Here is a 16,422-nt window from a genome sequence, read left to right as displayed (position 1 = left end):
CCCTCCAAGGTGGAAGAGTAGAAGACCATAGACTGATGTTCACCAGGCACTTACATTTACCACAATTATATGTTCAAGCAATACTCTTCATATATAAAACCGATGACATGATGTCTTTTACCCATTACACCCTAATATCAGCATGCATATTCTCCATGCTGTTCTCTATACATTTCCTGATGTGCTGGGAAGGAGAATTTGTTTAACAATCAAGAGGTTCTTTAAAAGATTAAGATTTCCTTTATTCTCATGACCTTAATGCTTGATTTAGGGATGATATTGAAAGGAGAAATTAGACCCTAGTCACTCTCTGGAATTAAAGTGTTAATAACTGTAAACATTTTATGTGCTTCTTGCATTTGTTGGCAACAGTGGTTAAGATTGTTAGGAAAGCAAACAGATGAACAGAAGACAATGAAATGAGGGAAACTGTAAACCTTACCCTATGGTAGAAGAAATGATCACAGAATACTTAAGAAAGGAAACTTGAATTGTGCTAGCCAATTTCCTCTTATATTGCCCTTCATGTTTTTGATCAAATAAAATTTAATAAGTTGTAGGGTTTGCTTACAATGTGTTAAATCACCAGTGTGGACTTGCTGGTAAAAGATGGATACTAAAAATAGATGACCATAAGTAAAAGTACACATCTTAAAAAAAAAAATCACACTAAAGTGGTGGCATGATTGATTTGTAATATTTAGAATGACAGAAGCAGGAAAAACACATAGAGCTTTTTCCTATTCACTAGTAAGTTTATTAGATTTCGGATTCTACATTCAAACTGTGTGAGATTAAATTTATCTATATCATGCTTTGTCATAGTTTTTTTACATGGAAAGGTAATTGTTATTGTAGCTTCACAGATGTTTTCATCGCTGTCGCAACTCACCAGTCTGTAACATAACAAAGTTTCATTTAACATAGAATGTTTCAAGAATTTTCTATCTTTCTCTCCAACACTATTTATTTTGGAGCACTATTAACCCTTTACACCCTAACATCAGTATGCATATTCTCCATACTGTTCTAAATACATTTTGTTATGTGCTGGCAGGGAGAATTTGTTTAACAATTAAGAGGTTCTTTAGTTTATTATTATTGCCTTTATTTTCATAATCTTAATGTTTGATTCAGGGGTGATATTGAAAGGGGAAATTAGATGCTAGTCACCATCAGGAATTAAAGCGTTAAAGGAAGCAGGTTATTAAAAAAATTATAACTTTGATTCAAGCAAGTATTTGAATATGTGAGTAACATTTGATGTTTTCACATGTAACAGGATGATCAAGCTGAAGATGGCGTCAAAAAGGAGTGAACTCGACTGTAACAAATAGGTCACTACTTTTGAAACTTGTGCACATGGTAAATACACCTTGGCTTGCAATTCTGATGATTACAGTTTCCTGAGGTAATTGAAATGTCAGTCCCCAAGCAGGAACCACCCACATGACCTGTACAGTCATAGGCTATGAAATAACTTTAGAAAAATGCCTTTGTGTCAGTGGAACTGTTAAAATGCATAGGATTTGATGACTATAATGTATATCTCTTAGCTTTTAAACTTTCAACTTTGTATTAATTGTAATTGTTTACCATATTTATTTCTTTCTACCTCAAGCCCTCAAAAGTTGAAGCAGGTTATCTGACTGTCTTTGTTTGGAATGTATGATTATATAATTTTGCTGTGTAAGTTGCCACATTGTAACATGTGATATTTTTATTTGAATTGCATTAAATACTCTTGCTCAAGCTTTCCTTAATGCATGGTGTTTCTTACCAATACTCATACCTGAGCTTAACATTGATATAAGGAATTGGTCACAAGATATGTGAGTTTTAAAGGGTGGGAAACTGGAAAAGCAAAGGTTCTCCTTTAGTTAGGACTGAAATTAAAGTGGGCTCTGCTATTTTAATTCATGTTTTCACTTTGACCTTCATGAAAGTTAAATTTATTGGCATCTGCGTAATGCACAAAGCAAGAATATAAATGACTTAGCTTAATAGGTTATAAAATTGAAATAGGAAAGTTGTGCAGACCATATCTTGCTTTTTATCCTTCTCTGGATATTTACTCAAATAACGTAGTCACTATCAGTCTCTCACACTCTCACTTTCCACTGAGCTTGTGGAAAGATGATAACCTCAGTATTTTTTTAAATGAAGGAAGGAAAGCCTGCCCTCTTACCACAGATAGTTGTTTTGTGCATCATTCATACATATGTAGTGTTATTTGTACATGAAGTTGATTGTTCTAAGTAGACTAACCTATCAAATTAGTTGTGAAAAATTTTTTGTTTGAATTAATTTCACCTGACAAACTTAAACTGTATAACTAGAAACTTGAAATTTATTTCTTCTCCTTTTGAGGTGTGCATCAAAATTTTGGAAGTCATGGCAGGCTCGACCTACAGGTTTATAAGAAATCTACATGTGTGTGTGTCTTCAACATAAAAAACCAGTAAAAAGGTTGCTTAGCTTTTTTCATTAATACATATTTCTTTTTCTAAGAATCTTGTTTATTTGGCCTATGCTGAGTTCTAATTTTTCAAAAACAATTTACATTCTTTTGAATATTCTTAGATCTCCTAGTATCAGTTAATATTCATGTAATTAAAATAATTACATCAAGTCTTGCAGATGTTTGGTAAATTTTTCCATTGATCCTACTGACATTTCATCATGTGTAGGGATTGGTATAGGCTATAAAAGTATAGTTAAATTAAATATTTGTGCACACCCTGTGAATCAAATATTTGTAATAAAAGATTGTATCCTTCTTAAAACTAGTTTATCAGAATAAGAATGAGTTACCAGGCACAACTATGGCTTTCATGATGATAGTTTCCAAGTTTGAAAAAAATCACTGCCTACTAAAATCATCTGTTCCTTTACCTTGACAGCCCAACCTCATCAAAACATTGGCAACAGGAGTGATAAGCTAATTAACAATACAGACAAGAGAGCCTATTCCCACATACACGTTCTTCAATCCTGTTTGCTTACTATGGACACAACATTTCAAACATGATGTATGTTTCCCTGACTAATTATTTTGTAATGGTGTTCACAAATTGTGAAAATTAGTTGGGTTGAAATATAATACAACAACCTGCTAATAGATAGTCAAATGAATACTTTTTACATATCAATAAAATTTGTGTTTCATGTTAACATGTTGCAATGATTCAACTATATGCAAACATGAGAAAATGCCATCAAAAAATTTTCAACCCATTTATTAAAGCCAATAACAACATCAACTCAGTTTTAAAACTTAAGATAAAACTTGATTGATGTTTGCAATTGATTACTGTGATGTAAAAATGAAATCTAGGTATTATCTCAAGTTTTCCACTAATGTCTCCATGATCGAATCCCAAGTCTCTCTTCGTCATCGAGTTTTAATCACGACATTTTAGCTTTAACTTGTCTTTTAAAGCAAACTTTTGCAGTGCAAGAAACATGTTAGAAAAAATTTCGTTCTTCATTAGCTAGAGTTGCTAAGATCATAGGAAGTTGGCTAAAAGAAACCTACATTGCAAGTAGTTACATCAGAGGTTACCGAATCAAATAACAGAAAGAATCTCTAAGAGACGCCGTGTGTTTCCCGCCAGAGGATAATCATGAAACAAGCAGTCAAACCTGGAAACTTCAAGAGAAGATAAAAGAGAAGCCCATACGATTCTGGCGTCTTGATTTACTAATTCACTGTTATCACGTGTATACTCTTCAATCGACTGGTGATGTCAAGACTCGAAGTAGTTTACCGTCGTTTCTTTCAGTTTTGGCTCATTTTCCTAAACCAAAATTATCAGTCACGCTCAAAGGAATATATTTTCAGTTTTTTTTATAATGAGGGGCTAGAAAATAAACTAACAAGAGCTCCACTTTTAGGCTTGGCTAAATCTATATATTACTACTATTACTACTACTATTACTACTACTACTACTACTAGCACTGCTACTACTACTTCTACTATTACTACTACTACTAATACTACTACTACTACTGCTACTGCCACTGCCACTGCCACTGCCACTGCCACTGCCACTGCCACTGCCACTGCCACTGCCACTGCCACTGCCACTGCCACTGCCACTGCCACTGCCACTGCCACTGCCACTGCCACTGCCACTGCCACTGCCTCTGCTGCTGCTGCTGCTGCTGCTGCTGCTGCTACTGCTACTGCTACTACTACTACTACTACTACTAATACTACTACTACTACTACTAGTACTACTACTACTTCTACTACTACTACTTCAATTACTTCTACTACTGCTACCTCTGCGAATTTTTTTTTTCTTACTGCTACTACTGCTCCTACTACAACAACTACTACTACTATTAGTTAACCTTCCTCCTTAACGTTTGTTAGATGATCGTCCGTGCGAGACATCAGTGGAGTCGTGCGGATGGAATATTACGCGGGGTTGGAAAAGAATGAAATACAGAGATCTTGACAACAGTTATCTCAACGCAGACGTTAATATAGGTGGTGACGCTGATGACGAAGGTTGGTTGTTTTGGCACATTGTGTCATTCATTGTTTTTTTTTTTGCCCCGACCTCTCTCACCTTTTTTTGTCGCTTTCGGTCTGTTTTACCAACTTAACCCCTGGAACAAGCTTAATAGCCTCTTACAGAGATTGACGACTGAAGGAAGGTGCATTTTTAATGTTATATTTCTGCTTTAGGGATTATCAGCGATCAAAACTACGAGATCCACCTCCCCGACAGTAGCCGTGGCTATGTCTCATTCTCAGACATTCGACAGGCGAAAGGGGGATCCACCATCTGCTTTTGGTTAAAGACGTCAAATGTTGGTTTCTTTATCGAATATAGAACTGAGGCATCGGGAGATCAAAATGAAACGCTAATATTTGGGCTCTATTGTGGTAACAACACCTTTGATATTCTATTGAGAAGCCATAGAAGGTATCGAAAAGTTTTTTTTTTCTGCTTTATTTTCTGCATTATTTTTGAAAATGTGTTATTAAGTCATGACTTGAACCTGGGTTACGCAAAAACTACTACTTAATCTTAAGATGAAAATATGAAATAGCCAGAGCTGAAGCTTTTTCTGGGATCCATATATATGACTCCCACCATTCGGGCGTGTGTGGATGGGTTACTGGGCATTTTCCAAGATCACAGCATTCACGGTTAGCTTTCCAGAGTATTTGCAGAGAAATTTCGAACAGTTATGTTACCCTTCGAAATTTCAAAACAGGGAAACTTATGATTTTTAAACATTTTTAATTCAACGATGGTAGAGATATGAATCATTTTGGAAAAGAAAAAAGGTAACTTTTGAGCTCGATTGTGAAGAAGAGACAGATAGAGTTTGCCTTGTTATGAACGTTTCCTTCCATTCTTAGTTCAAAGCTCGTGAAAAGATCTATAACGTCTTTCTGTGTACATTGTTTTCTTTCTTAAAAGATATTTCTGCTTAAATTAGAACTCTTTTTTTCATTACTTTTCATACACAGTCAATATTTAATGGGCGTGACAGATGATTCTTGGCACTACGTGTGTGTGCTATATGATGGCAACATCGGACTACTAGCTGTATTCAAAGATGGTCACAGGAATTTTAAGGAAGCTCATAGGAGAAGACCCAATTTTGAATTTTGGACGGCTGGTAATAACTGGAAAAGAAACTATTCTCACAGATGGACAACAACTAAAAAACAAAAACCAAAGAAAAAGCGAAAAAAATTAAATATTTCAAGTTGATTGGGAAGGCGTTAGATATAAAGCATATTCTGATGCATATTACACGTTCTTGAGCAGAAGCCAAGTAGCAACAGCCTGGAAGGTGGAGTGTTTTGGACTGTATCTGTTTGATTACATTCTTTTGGGATAATAGGAAATATAATTAGACGAGACCCTATTCGATTTAGGCGTTTGGTAGCGATGTATTTCAAGTATGTCACTTTGTTAATTGAAAAAATGTAGATATTTTATCAAAAACCTGTAACGGAAGGTAGCCAGCAATAATTAGCTAGTTATGGCAGAGAAAAAAATCTTGAATTATTTTTAGCTATCATATAAAATATATTCAAAGCAATTTGTGTTTCGTATAACTGCAGGAACCATGAGAGTTGGCTTCAGGAAAACGAACAACAGTGACTCAGCTGTTCTTGGCAAACTGAGTGGCCTCAATATATGGAGTTACCCTGTCCCAATAAAAGAGATTCTGCGCATGTCATATGGCTGTGGAACTGAAGCAGGAGACTCCAAATCCTGGGAAACAGTCAGGGATAAGATAACTGGAGAAGTTGAGGTTAACGACTCCAGAACATGCAAGGACAGAAAAGGCAAGTGTTCTGTTATGAGCAGAAATTATCTGTAAAGCTTAATCCTACCTTGTAATTGATAGGATGCTGTTAATGCTGTTAAATAAGTAAGGTATGTCTTTTCGTTATGAAAATGGTATGGTTTCGTAGAAAAGGTTGTGGTTATTCATCGTAATAAAAAATAACAATAAAAGCTAAGTTTTTTCGTTTGTCTCACGATGAACTCACATGTGAAGTAGATCGCGACGTTTCGACTGCATACTGCCAGTCTTCTTCAGGCAATGAGGTCGACTGGTCATGCGTGATCTTATAAAGCATGATGCTCTACTGTGATTAGTTGTTTTTTCAACAGCTCTGATTGGTGCATTTCGATCCTTGCTGTTCACTCAGTGATTTACTCCCTCGGCGGTGCGCTGTCGCACGGCTCTCCTGTTGTTGTGTTTTTTGATTGTGGGCATATACGCTTCTGGAATTTCTATTCCACTATCCCTCTTGATATTGTTAGGGTGAAGTCTTATATGAATTGCCTCTTTGACCCTGCGCATGTAGTATTGAGGGTCACGATCAATAAACTTTAATTCGTTCCAGAGTGGCTTGTGTCCGGTTGTGTGGGTATGCTCTGAAACGGCGGAGGTCTCGGTACGGGCAAGTCGACTTTCGTTTAGAGGTTTTCATTATTTTGGCAATCGTTCGGCGAGATCATAGCTCTTGGTCTGTGATCAAACTTATGGTTACTGATGAATGAATGTTATAAAGTTCTTTTTGCTAATAGAACTGAACTCAATATGTTCTCAGTTGGCAGACTTGTGGCAGATGGCATTACGGCCCACGTCAATCAAAGTGCTCTTTTTATGAGTCCTCTTTACGATGCGTCGCATGATGGCAAGAGTCGATGTCTACGGTTTCGTTACATGCTGCAAGGACCTGGGGAGAAAGCATTGACAGTTTACCGGAAGGCAAAAACGTCTCGTGAAATACCTATTTGGATCTCAAAAGGCGTCACCCGGGGGGACTGGGTTTATGGTCAGGTTCAGCTCAGCTCCATGTCAGACTTTCAGGTATAGAATTATGCTTCTTCACCTTTTCTTCGATTTGCTCAAACGAAGTAGACCTACTTATTCTTTGCTTTCGTCGATTGGATAAAACCGTCATCTTTTCGATGTTAGTACAATAAGTTACATCAAAACAAGCCGTCCATAAAACTGTGCGGACATATCGTTTACATTTGGTGGAAACTTTTTCTGAGTTGCCACGCGAACCTTAATCTATCATACTTATCCCATCCCCGCACCACCAAAATCGTAAGCGCACTAATAAAGCCTTCAGGCACTAGAAACTGCGATGAGATTAGTAATTAATTGTAGAAATTGTTTCATTTCCGAGAAAGGTGCTTATAAAAGCGGAAATGGAGAGGAGAGAAGACTTAATAGCGTTGACAGGGCTGTACATCGACGAGGGAATAAATTGCACAGTGAAGCCACTGTCGGCGAAAAAAGGTGGAGTATAACAATGTGATGAGATAGAAGGGGGAAGAATTTTTTTTTAATGAAATTACGAATAAATTGCACAGTGAAGCCACTGTCGGCGAAAAAAGGTGGAGTATAACAATGTGATGAGATAGAAGGGGGAAGAATTTTTTTTAAATGAAATTACGTAAGGGCGTCATTGCCACTAAACTTTGAGACACTTGTGTTTTCGAAGCAATTGAAATTGTTATCGCGCAACTCTAGGACGATGCTGCCGCTGTCATTTGCGCTCATGAGGCACTGTACATGTACTTCGTGTCTGGTAACACCGGTCAGGTTGTAAAGGCAGACAATTCTTAAAATTTTTGCCTTCATCTGTAGTTTCTCTTTCAGCTTGCAGCGAGAACTTAACCAACGAAATAGGATATTTCTTCTCTCCTTCATATCCCGGAAATCTTCCAGATGATACCTCTTGCAAATGGCACATCACCGTCCAGAAAAACCACATCATTCGTTTGGAATTCCAAGAGTTTTTACTCGCGAACCACCCCAGATGCGAGACGTGTTTCCTTGAAATCTTTGATGGACGTGATTTATCTGCGACCGCGATAGGAAAATTTTGCGGCTATATGCATCCTCCGGTTGTCATTTCCTCATCAAATCATTTCACAATTGTTCTCCGCTGTATTGAGGGTTTGCGAATGACAAGATTCAAGGCCTTTTATCATTCTATTAGAAGTATGTTATATCTCAATAATTTTAAATTTTGAAAATATATCGACCTGTTTTATATGCAAAAGCCTCAGTGAAATGGAATTAAAAGTTCTGGAATTAAAAGATAAAAATCCAGTGGATGACCAAATCAATGTAACTTGAGGTTGAAGTAGGCTTAATTGGTCTTTGGGTCACTTTCCTAAACATGAGGTGGAGATGTTTTTCGGTGAAATATGAAACTTTGTCTATTAGCTCGCGGCAGAGAGTTTGATGAGGAGCAGTATTCAATCATTCCTCCAAACAAAGGTAAAATGCCAACTGAAATGCGTAGTGGAGTACCTTTGACGATGTTTGATTTTTCTCCCACTTCTCTGCATTGGAATTAATGGTGCTAAATTGAGGAAATCGTATGTCAAAATCTGTGCTTGTTTGTGATAGATGTCACAATTTCGGAGTTTGAGATTCCACCTGGGGGAAAAAAGTTTTGAACCGCAAAAAGAAGGATTATATCAATGGCTGCGACAAAGCCATTAGGGCTAGTCGTTATTAATGCCTTAATTATAAATTAGTGGCTATATCTAAGTTTTCCATTTTTCAGCTCAAGATTGGGAAGGATCGTCTTGCTCACTTCATCGAGGTAATGGAATCTTCATCGATAAACTGACTGTTTGAAATAATTTTTTCCAGTTTTTATGCAAATGATGAAAGGGTGGAAAAATAATGGTAGATGGTAACTGAATGTCGAAAATCGTTTTTAGAGTGCCCATCAAGCTGCGAGTGTAAGGAGTTTGGTGAAGTATACGACAAGAGGATTCTGGTTATTGGAGAAAAGTTGCTGGCTATACCGAGTAATCTTCCCTCAAATACTGGAGCAGTGTATGTTTAACCATTTCCCTGCTTATCATCATTATCACTACTCATTATGCTTACAATTACCAAGTCTTTCTGCTTACATACACTGAACAAAATAAAGCGATTTGGCATGATGTTTACGGCAACCGTCAAACGGCAAAAGGAATATTGAACTCATTAGCGCCTTTTTCCAGCCGTTTGCATTCTGAGGTGGAAATATTTTGATGTGGAGGAATAGATTTATGTTCAGAGAAGGTTATTACACAAAAAACGATCCTGCTGCTGTGTTCATTTCAGAATTTGAGGAAATTGAAGCTGTAAACGTCATGCGTAAACTCTCTACATTACTTACGTGCATACTCTAAGCCGTTCATTGATGATTTTGGTTAGGAAGATTTTTTCGAGGGATTTTTCCTCCTCTTGATGTTTTTTAGCGAATTTTAGCCTGCTGATAAGGTTTCCTTGTTTGGTTTCTTTAGTTCTAGTTTTGATGATTCCTTATGAAGGCTATATTTTTCACCGTACAAAATAATGTGTCACTAATAATATCATATTTACCAGGGTTTTTCGTCAAAATCGGATCTCGCAACTTCACGAGAAGGAGTTTTCAGACCTTACAATACTCGAGTATATGTGAGTTGAACGCCTTATTCTCTGTTTTTATTAGTGGTAGTGTTAGGTTTTGCTTGACATGCGAAAACTTTAAAGATGTAAAATAAATGTATGTATATTTAACCAACTCTCTGATTCCTCACGCTATCCTTGGGTTAGCTAAGACAAAAATAATTTATTTTACAGTACACAATACGTGTCTACGAAATTTATTCTGCAAGTATGGAGAGCACAATTAGAATAGGACTATCCAGGTTTCTTGCTGCATTCGATATCTTGAAAGATCATCGATAACGAGTTGAATGATACTCCTCGAAAAACTATACATTTTAGAGATATCAAGTTAATAAGTCAAGTGTTCTTTTTGAAACAGTGACCTTAGCTTCAATAATCTGCTCCACTTAGATGAAGAATGTTTTCACAACCTATCTTCTGTTACTACACTGTGAGTATTGGATGGCAATTATAGATTAATAAATATCAATTAGATCATTCCAGAGAATCCTCAACAGTATATTTGCTGGCGAACTTGTCATCTTTCTCACCTCAAATGTTATCAGGGCCGATAGGGACATTCCTCCCCATTGCTTCATTCGAACCATCATCCTGAAGGAATCTCAAACGACCAGATCAGGCTGGTGTGGTTGCTTGTGTGACTAGGAGAAATGGATAGCCAGGGTAACGTAGTAAGCGTTTGGGAGAGGGCTGACGACGACATCTCAATGCATCCGTCTCGCATTATTGCTTAGATTTGTTGAAAGGAACTGTTAGAATCGTACTCAAAGGCTTTCTTGTGTTCTCTGCAGGAGACTGAATTCTAACTTTCTTCGAATTCTTCCTATCGGAGCACTCAGCGAGCTCCCTAATCTAAAAGTCCTGTGAGTATCTCCAAATATAATCTCATTCTTTCACATTGCATAACATCATGAAACGACGATCGAGAAGATCTTCATGGACTGAGCTCAAGAAAATGTCTATTTTATTTCAGTGACTTAGGAAGTAACCTTCTTAGCAGTATCAGAAGTGGGGTGTTTGATGCATTGTCAAATTTGAATATTTTGTAAGTACTCCTTTTCAGTAACATTTGAAAGCTGACAAAGACTGAAAACTTTCAAAGCATTATTTCGCCTTTGTTTTTAGGGGTTTACGCGCAAACCAACTGATGAATTTGCAGTATGGCGTTTTTGGCAACAAAAGCAACATGACTCATTTGTAAGTAAAAGGATCTCTTTTGGTCTAAGTCAATCGCCAAAGTCATACCATTGCTATTCAAAACAAACCGAAGGGTTAGGATGAGGAGTTAAGTTACGCAGTGAAGCCATATGTCTAACCTAATGCTTTATAAGACATATTCGAAATGTAATAATGGATTTCTAATTTTTATAAGGTACCTTCAGGAAAACAAGCTGACAGCATTGCCAAATGGCTTGTTCAAAGATCTCTCCAAGTTGGAAGTCTTGTGAGTGCTGAGATGAGCAAATTAATGTCTTCTCAAATTACTTAATCTGCTTTAAAGGGAAAATTTGATAACTTCTTGTTCAAACCATGATAGTTTTCTTAATTGAATTTTGATTGTGCTCATTGTTTAAAGTAGGCTGAAAAGTGACATTGAGATACACGTGAAGAGGGTGTAAATTCGCCTATAAATCGTGTTGAGATTTTGTTTAACGTCTCTCATTCGACAGAAATCTAAGCAGCAACGAGCTGAAAACAGTGACAAAGGAAACGCTTCAAGGGCTCAGTGCACTGAAATATTTGTAAGTAGTTGGAATTTTCAGCCTTGAGGGAGTCTATCTGTGGTGATTTATCTACGCTGAAGTACGGTGTAGGTGTAATGTCCGTAAAATAAATGAGGTCAGTGGTAAAAGAGAAATAAGTTACAATGCTCGATCAGTCTGAGATTGAACCAAAGGACGTATTAGCTACCAAACGCTTTTACTTTATTTTACCCTTGTTCGTCAGCTTAAGTGTGGACAATTCGTTTTCCAAATAGCTTAAGACCATTCTTTGTGCAGTGATTAAGTATTACTCTTCTCTATTTCATCAAGCCTGTGTGCAGATATTCAACTTCAAATAAAAACTTTTGAACAGGTCAATCAAGTGTTCTTCTTGATAAAAACAGGTACTTGGACAACAATAGATTAGCTAACGTACCTACAGATGCATTCAATGAGCTGACTAGCCTCAAGTATCTGTAAGTATTTTACAATTGATATATTAATAGCTACGTTTTTTTGTCTATCTAAATTGGATACTTCATAATGATGTAACCTGTCAGTCGACAAAATATGTGTATATAGATTATTCCACGTATCATTTCTTATTTGATTGATGACATTGTAGTTCAGATGTAAAGTGTTTTCGTCTTGAAAAAATTCCAACAGGAAACTAGATCGTTTCATCCTTTGTTGTTACGCTGAGAAATCCGTGGAAGGAATTACTTGTGATTCTCCTACCGATGAGTTCTCCAGCTGTGACGACCTGATGAAGAACAAAACGCTTCAGATTTGCATTTGGATTCTTGGGATCCTCGCCTTCCTCGGCAACCTTCTTGTCATAATATGGCGAATAATTGATAAAGAAGAGAACAGGGTTCATTCATTCTTGCTAACAAATCTTGCCGTAGCCGACATGTTTATGGGTATCTATCTTTTGACAATTGCAATTGTGGATGCGAGATGGCAGGGTGAATATTTTAAGCATGACTCAAAATGGAGGGCTGGTATAGGCTGTCAAGTTATTGGAGTCCTATCCATGCTCTCAAGCGAGGTATCAGTGCTGATTTTAACAGTCATCACCATCGACAGATTTATTTGCATCATCTTCCCTTTCAAGTTTAAGCGTCTTACCTATAAGTCTGCCGTATTCACTTGCGCAGCCGTGTGGATACTTGGTGTAGTCATCTCCGTGATACCAATCACCGGAATAGACTATTTTTACGATAAAAGTGGTGATTTCGGTTTTTACAGTCGCTCAGCTGTTTGCCTTCCTCTTCAACTATCCGAAGGAACCCCTGCCGGCTGGGAATATTCCGCCGCTTTTTTCATCGGTTTAAACTTCGTTTCGTTCACGTTTATCTTGGTGGCGTACATCTTAATGTTTTGGACGGTCAAGCGCTCTGCCCGCGCTGTTCGATCAACGAGTTTGAACAAAGAATCTGCAATGGCTAAGAGACTTATTTTCATTGTGATGACCGACTTCTGCTGCTGGATGCCTATAATAATTATCAGCATTTTGTCCCTGACAGGAAATTTCTACGATCCGGACAAAATTGCCTTCGTGTGGATCGCAGTGTTTGTTCTTCCGCTCAACTCTTCCCTTAATCCAATCCTGTATACATTTTCGACAGAGAGAACGAAACAAAGCTTAGCCAGAAAGAGGAAAAATATTACCGGCATGGTTATGAAGTCTTTGAATAGTCGCGCTGGAGGTGGGTCGAAAAATGACAAGATTCACTTTTTAATATTCAATTGTTGTTACATTTTCCATGGACTTAGTAGGCGATGATTTCTTTGAAAAAATGCACTTTTCTTTTTGCATCTTCATGTTTTCCAAAAGTACAACTTTCAGTACAATATTCACTTTGAAAGTTACAACAAGTTGCATATGTAAAAAGACCTCTCAGAAAGCTGAGAGCCCAGTATGAAGTTGTCATGGTTCCTTATCTGAACCTTTTGTCCAAGTTGGCTACGAACTCCGTTAACGTGATAAATTATCTTTTCCTTTCTATTTCTAGATCAATCTATGGACTGCCTGAGAACAAATGCTGAAAACACTTTAGTCTCCATTGCTGAATCCAGTCCCCGGCCGATTAAAAAAATTGTGGAAAAACAGGAACAGCAAAGGAAACTAGTGAAGACTAGGTTAAAGCTGATCGAGGTAGTGGATATCTTTCAAGAAGATACCATAGGAAAGCGTTCAACGGTAAGAACCTGTAAAAATATATATCTGAACTTTTCAATAGATACCTACTGAAGTAAGTTAAAGGTAGGTTTCAAACATACATTTAGGTCTGTCATTATAAACCAACCATGAATACATCGATCGATATTTCCGTAAGTGCTCCTATGGATGGTCCTATTATGCAAACGCAAAACGATTCTGCAAACGAGGAAATTGTGTCCCCTTGCTGTATCCTTGCTATGTAGGGTTACGTCACAGCTTGGTGCGAGGAAGAAGGAGTACTTGGTATGGTATTACTGAAGTACTTCGGAAAGGAAATGAAGGAAGACTGGACTCGAGAGATCGATATAGTTGAAGGTCTTTCTAGTAGTGAAGACCCGCAAGACAATCTTCTTCATTATCGCTGGCACTCTAAAGGTAAGTGACCATCTTTACTAAAAATACATCTGAAATTTCTGCCCATGTGTAAGAAAATACACTCATTTCAGAGACTCAGCAAAAAACGCGAAAAACCAAAATCCACAGAAAAACAGGAGCAGCTCTGATTAACAAATAGATTCCAAGTTGCCGTGCGTCTGTTCAGTAATAGATCACAGATGACGTCAAAATGTGGCCAGAACAAAAAAGTGACACACGAGGCGCATCCGAGTGTGTCACGATGGTCTTACCACATTTTGACGTCCTCTGTGATCTATTACACAACAGACGCACGGCAACTTTAAATCTATTTTTTTTATATAATAAATAATTAAAAAAGTTTTGATGATGACGTCATCAATACATCTGTCCTCCAATAGATCATGAGTGAGAACCAATCAGAATGTGTGCAGCTGATCGCACGTGGTTAATTTTAGGGCTGATTTTGAAGTTGGAACTAGCAGGTTGACATATTTAAGGCTTATGGTGCTTTTTTATTTACTCCAAAATGCGGAGAAACTATATCGTAAGAGAGGCAGGGGGTTATTATAGTAGAAGTAAGTACCTAGTTTTGTTTCGGGTAACAGTGGGCTGCTAAATGTCTAGGTCATTTAGTTATTATACTGCTGCGGTTGTTGATTTTTAGCGTCTGAACAGAGTATTGAACATGGCAAGAAGAAGATTCATGGCATACAAGGAAGTAGTTGGTAAGTTATCATTGGCCTAACTCTGTAACGGTCATTTAAACTGTAGTTGTCTCGAACTGAACTAAGAACATGGACATGGCCGACGGAAACTTTGAATTATTTTAATTAAGTTAAATTTTCATTTTTTTAATTTAAAGTGCACTGTTTTAAGTATGACATTTCCTTACTGTACGTAAGGAACCTTATTGATATTGTAAGTGCTGATTTATCACATAATTTTTACTGTACGTTCTCCTCTTAATTAACTCTTCATTTCTTCTGAATTTTGTTAAGGCTCATTTGTTACGATTTTGAGTCGAGCTCCACTTTGGAAGATTTTCTTTCGGAGAAAGGAATTGTTATCAACTTCGACGCGGTATGCGCTGTAGTTTGTGACGTCATCACCGCTATAGAACATCTTTTGAATCATGGAATATCTCATAACAACATCACAACTGGCAACATTTTGATCAGGCATTGTCCAAGAGTAAGTTGATAACTGATGTTTTAGAGCCTGAAAACTTTCGCAGTCCATTGATAGCCGTCAAATTATCTTAGTCTCGCCTAAATTCTCTTACGATAGATTTGTTGTGGTGCCAATTCTAGTCTAATAAGCAATAACATAAGAAATGTAGAAAAAGTAAAAATCGTGTCTCTTAATGCACGAGACCATTTGCAATGGGTTTCACTTGAGAAAGTTTTAAAATCCTTTACTGTACACCTCATCCACGCATGTCGGGCCTCATTTGATATTTATCTAAAATTAGTGTTCTTGTAGTTAGTGTAATTAGTGTAGTTAGCTAGTGTAACGAAATAACAATTTCACCCAAGAGCGTGACCAAGTTGGCTTTCTAGCGGGCAAATAAAAGATTGGCGATAATCCCGCCATCATGAACGAGGTCTACGAAGCGAATTTGACAAGATCGACACGTTTACAGGTACCTCCGATCAAAGCCGTTCTGGGTGGATTTTCTCAAGCGTCTAAAGCAGATGACGCAGGTGCGTTCACAAACTCGGCAGCCGACGAACAGAGTTGCTATAGCCACGACATAAAGCAGTTCGGACATTTACTAGCAACCTTACTAGGACACTGCCATGGCTCCAGTGAATACGTTAAGGTAATTACTATGAAGTCAGTGTCAGTTGGTACTTATGACGACCTAAAAACAGCTCGGTTGATTTGCAATTACTGATCCCTGGTTAAAGAAAAACCGTCAAGATTAAGAACCGCATGTAGATTGTTTACCATCTTTTAATTGGTTGCCTTAGCTTTAGTGGACACAAAAGAAAGCTGACATCTATTTTTCATATATTCAGTAATAGTTAATTAACTACGGTGCAGCAAGATTACGAAACAAAATGACCCTTACAAGTATTCCAGACCACAACGGTGTATTTCGTCGAATTATCTTGCCAGGGCGTTGTTATCGTAAGTTTCGCCATCAGTCTCATGGTAAAATTGTAACT

General features: G+C 37.4%; 1 protein-coding gene and 1 long non-coding RNA gene across 2 annotated transcripts in view; both read left to right on the top strand.

Moving 5' to 3' along the window:
• The window catches only part of LOC136280256 (uncharacterized), a 4,847-nt gene extending 1,752 nt beyond the window's left edge, over window positions 1-3,095 (top strand). The window contains exon 3 of the long non-coding RNA XR_010717204.1: window positions 1,283-3,095. This is a non-coding gene — a long non-coding RNA (uncharacterized lncRNA). The remainder of the gene's footprint in view (window positions 1-1,282) is intronic.
• LOC131773435 (uncharacterized) overlaps window positions 1-16,422 on the top strand; it is a 55,367-nt gene that overhangs the window by 37,344 nt on the left and 1,601 nt on the right. Inside the window, exons 48-70 of the mRNA XM_066165210.1 lie at window positions 4,383-4,520; window positions 4,701-4,941; window positions 5,496-5,647; window positions 6,099-6,326; window positions 7,101-7,363; window positions 7,693-7,801; window positions 8,165-8,509; window positions 9,084-9,122; window positions 9,244-9,361; window positions 9,899-9,970; window positions 10,323-10,394; window positions 10,756-10,827; window positions 10,938-11,009; window positions 11,090-11,161; window positions 11,337-11,408; window positions 11,635-11,706; window positions 12,072-12,143; window positions 12,334-13,379; window positions 13,686-13,873; window positions 14,098-14,269; window positions 14,916-14,976; window positions 15,250-15,442; window positions 15,894-16,073. Of these exons, the coding sequence (XP_066021307.1) occupies window positions 4,383-4,520; window positions 4,701-4,941; window positions 5,496-5,647; window positions 6,099-6,326; window positions 7,101-7,363; window positions 7,693-7,801; window positions 8,165-8,509; window positions 9,084-9,122; window positions 9,244-9,361; window positions 9,899-9,970; window positions 10,323-10,394; window positions 10,756-10,827; window positions 10,938-11,009; window positions 11,090-11,161; window positions 11,337-11,408; window positions 11,635-11,706; window positions 12,072-12,143; window positions 12,334-13,379; window positions 13,686-13,873; window positions 14,098-14,269; window positions 14,916-14,976; window positions 15,250-15,442; window positions 15,894-16,073 (4,049 nt within the window). The remainder of the gene's footprint in view (window positions 1-4,382; window positions 4,521-4,700; window positions 4,942-5,495; window positions 5,648-6,098; window positions 6,327-7,100; window positions 7,364-7,692; window positions 7,802-8,164; window positions 8,510-9,083; window positions 9,123-9,243; window positions 9,362-9,898; window positions 9,971-10,322; window positions 10,395-10,755; window positions 10,828-10,937; window positions 11,010-11,089; window positions 11,162-11,336; window positions 11,409-11,634; window positions 11,707-12,071; window positions 12,144-12,333; window positions 13,380-13,685; window positions 13,874-14,097; window positions 14,270-14,915; window positions 14,977-15,249; window positions 15,443-15,893; window positions 16,074-16,422) is intronic.

Source organism: Pocillopora verrucosa, chromosome 4 (assembly GCF_036669915.1).
Source record: "Pocillopora verrucosa isolate sample1 chromosome 4, ASM3666991v2, whole genome shotgun sequence".
Taxonomy (NCBI): domain Eukaryota; kingdom Metazoa; phylum Cnidaria; class Anthozoa; order Scleractinia; family Pocilloporidae; genus Pocillopora; species Pocillopora verrucosa.
The sequence above is the reverse complement of the archived record's forward strand: the minus strand, read 5'-3'. Positions and strand labels throughout refer to the sequence as shown.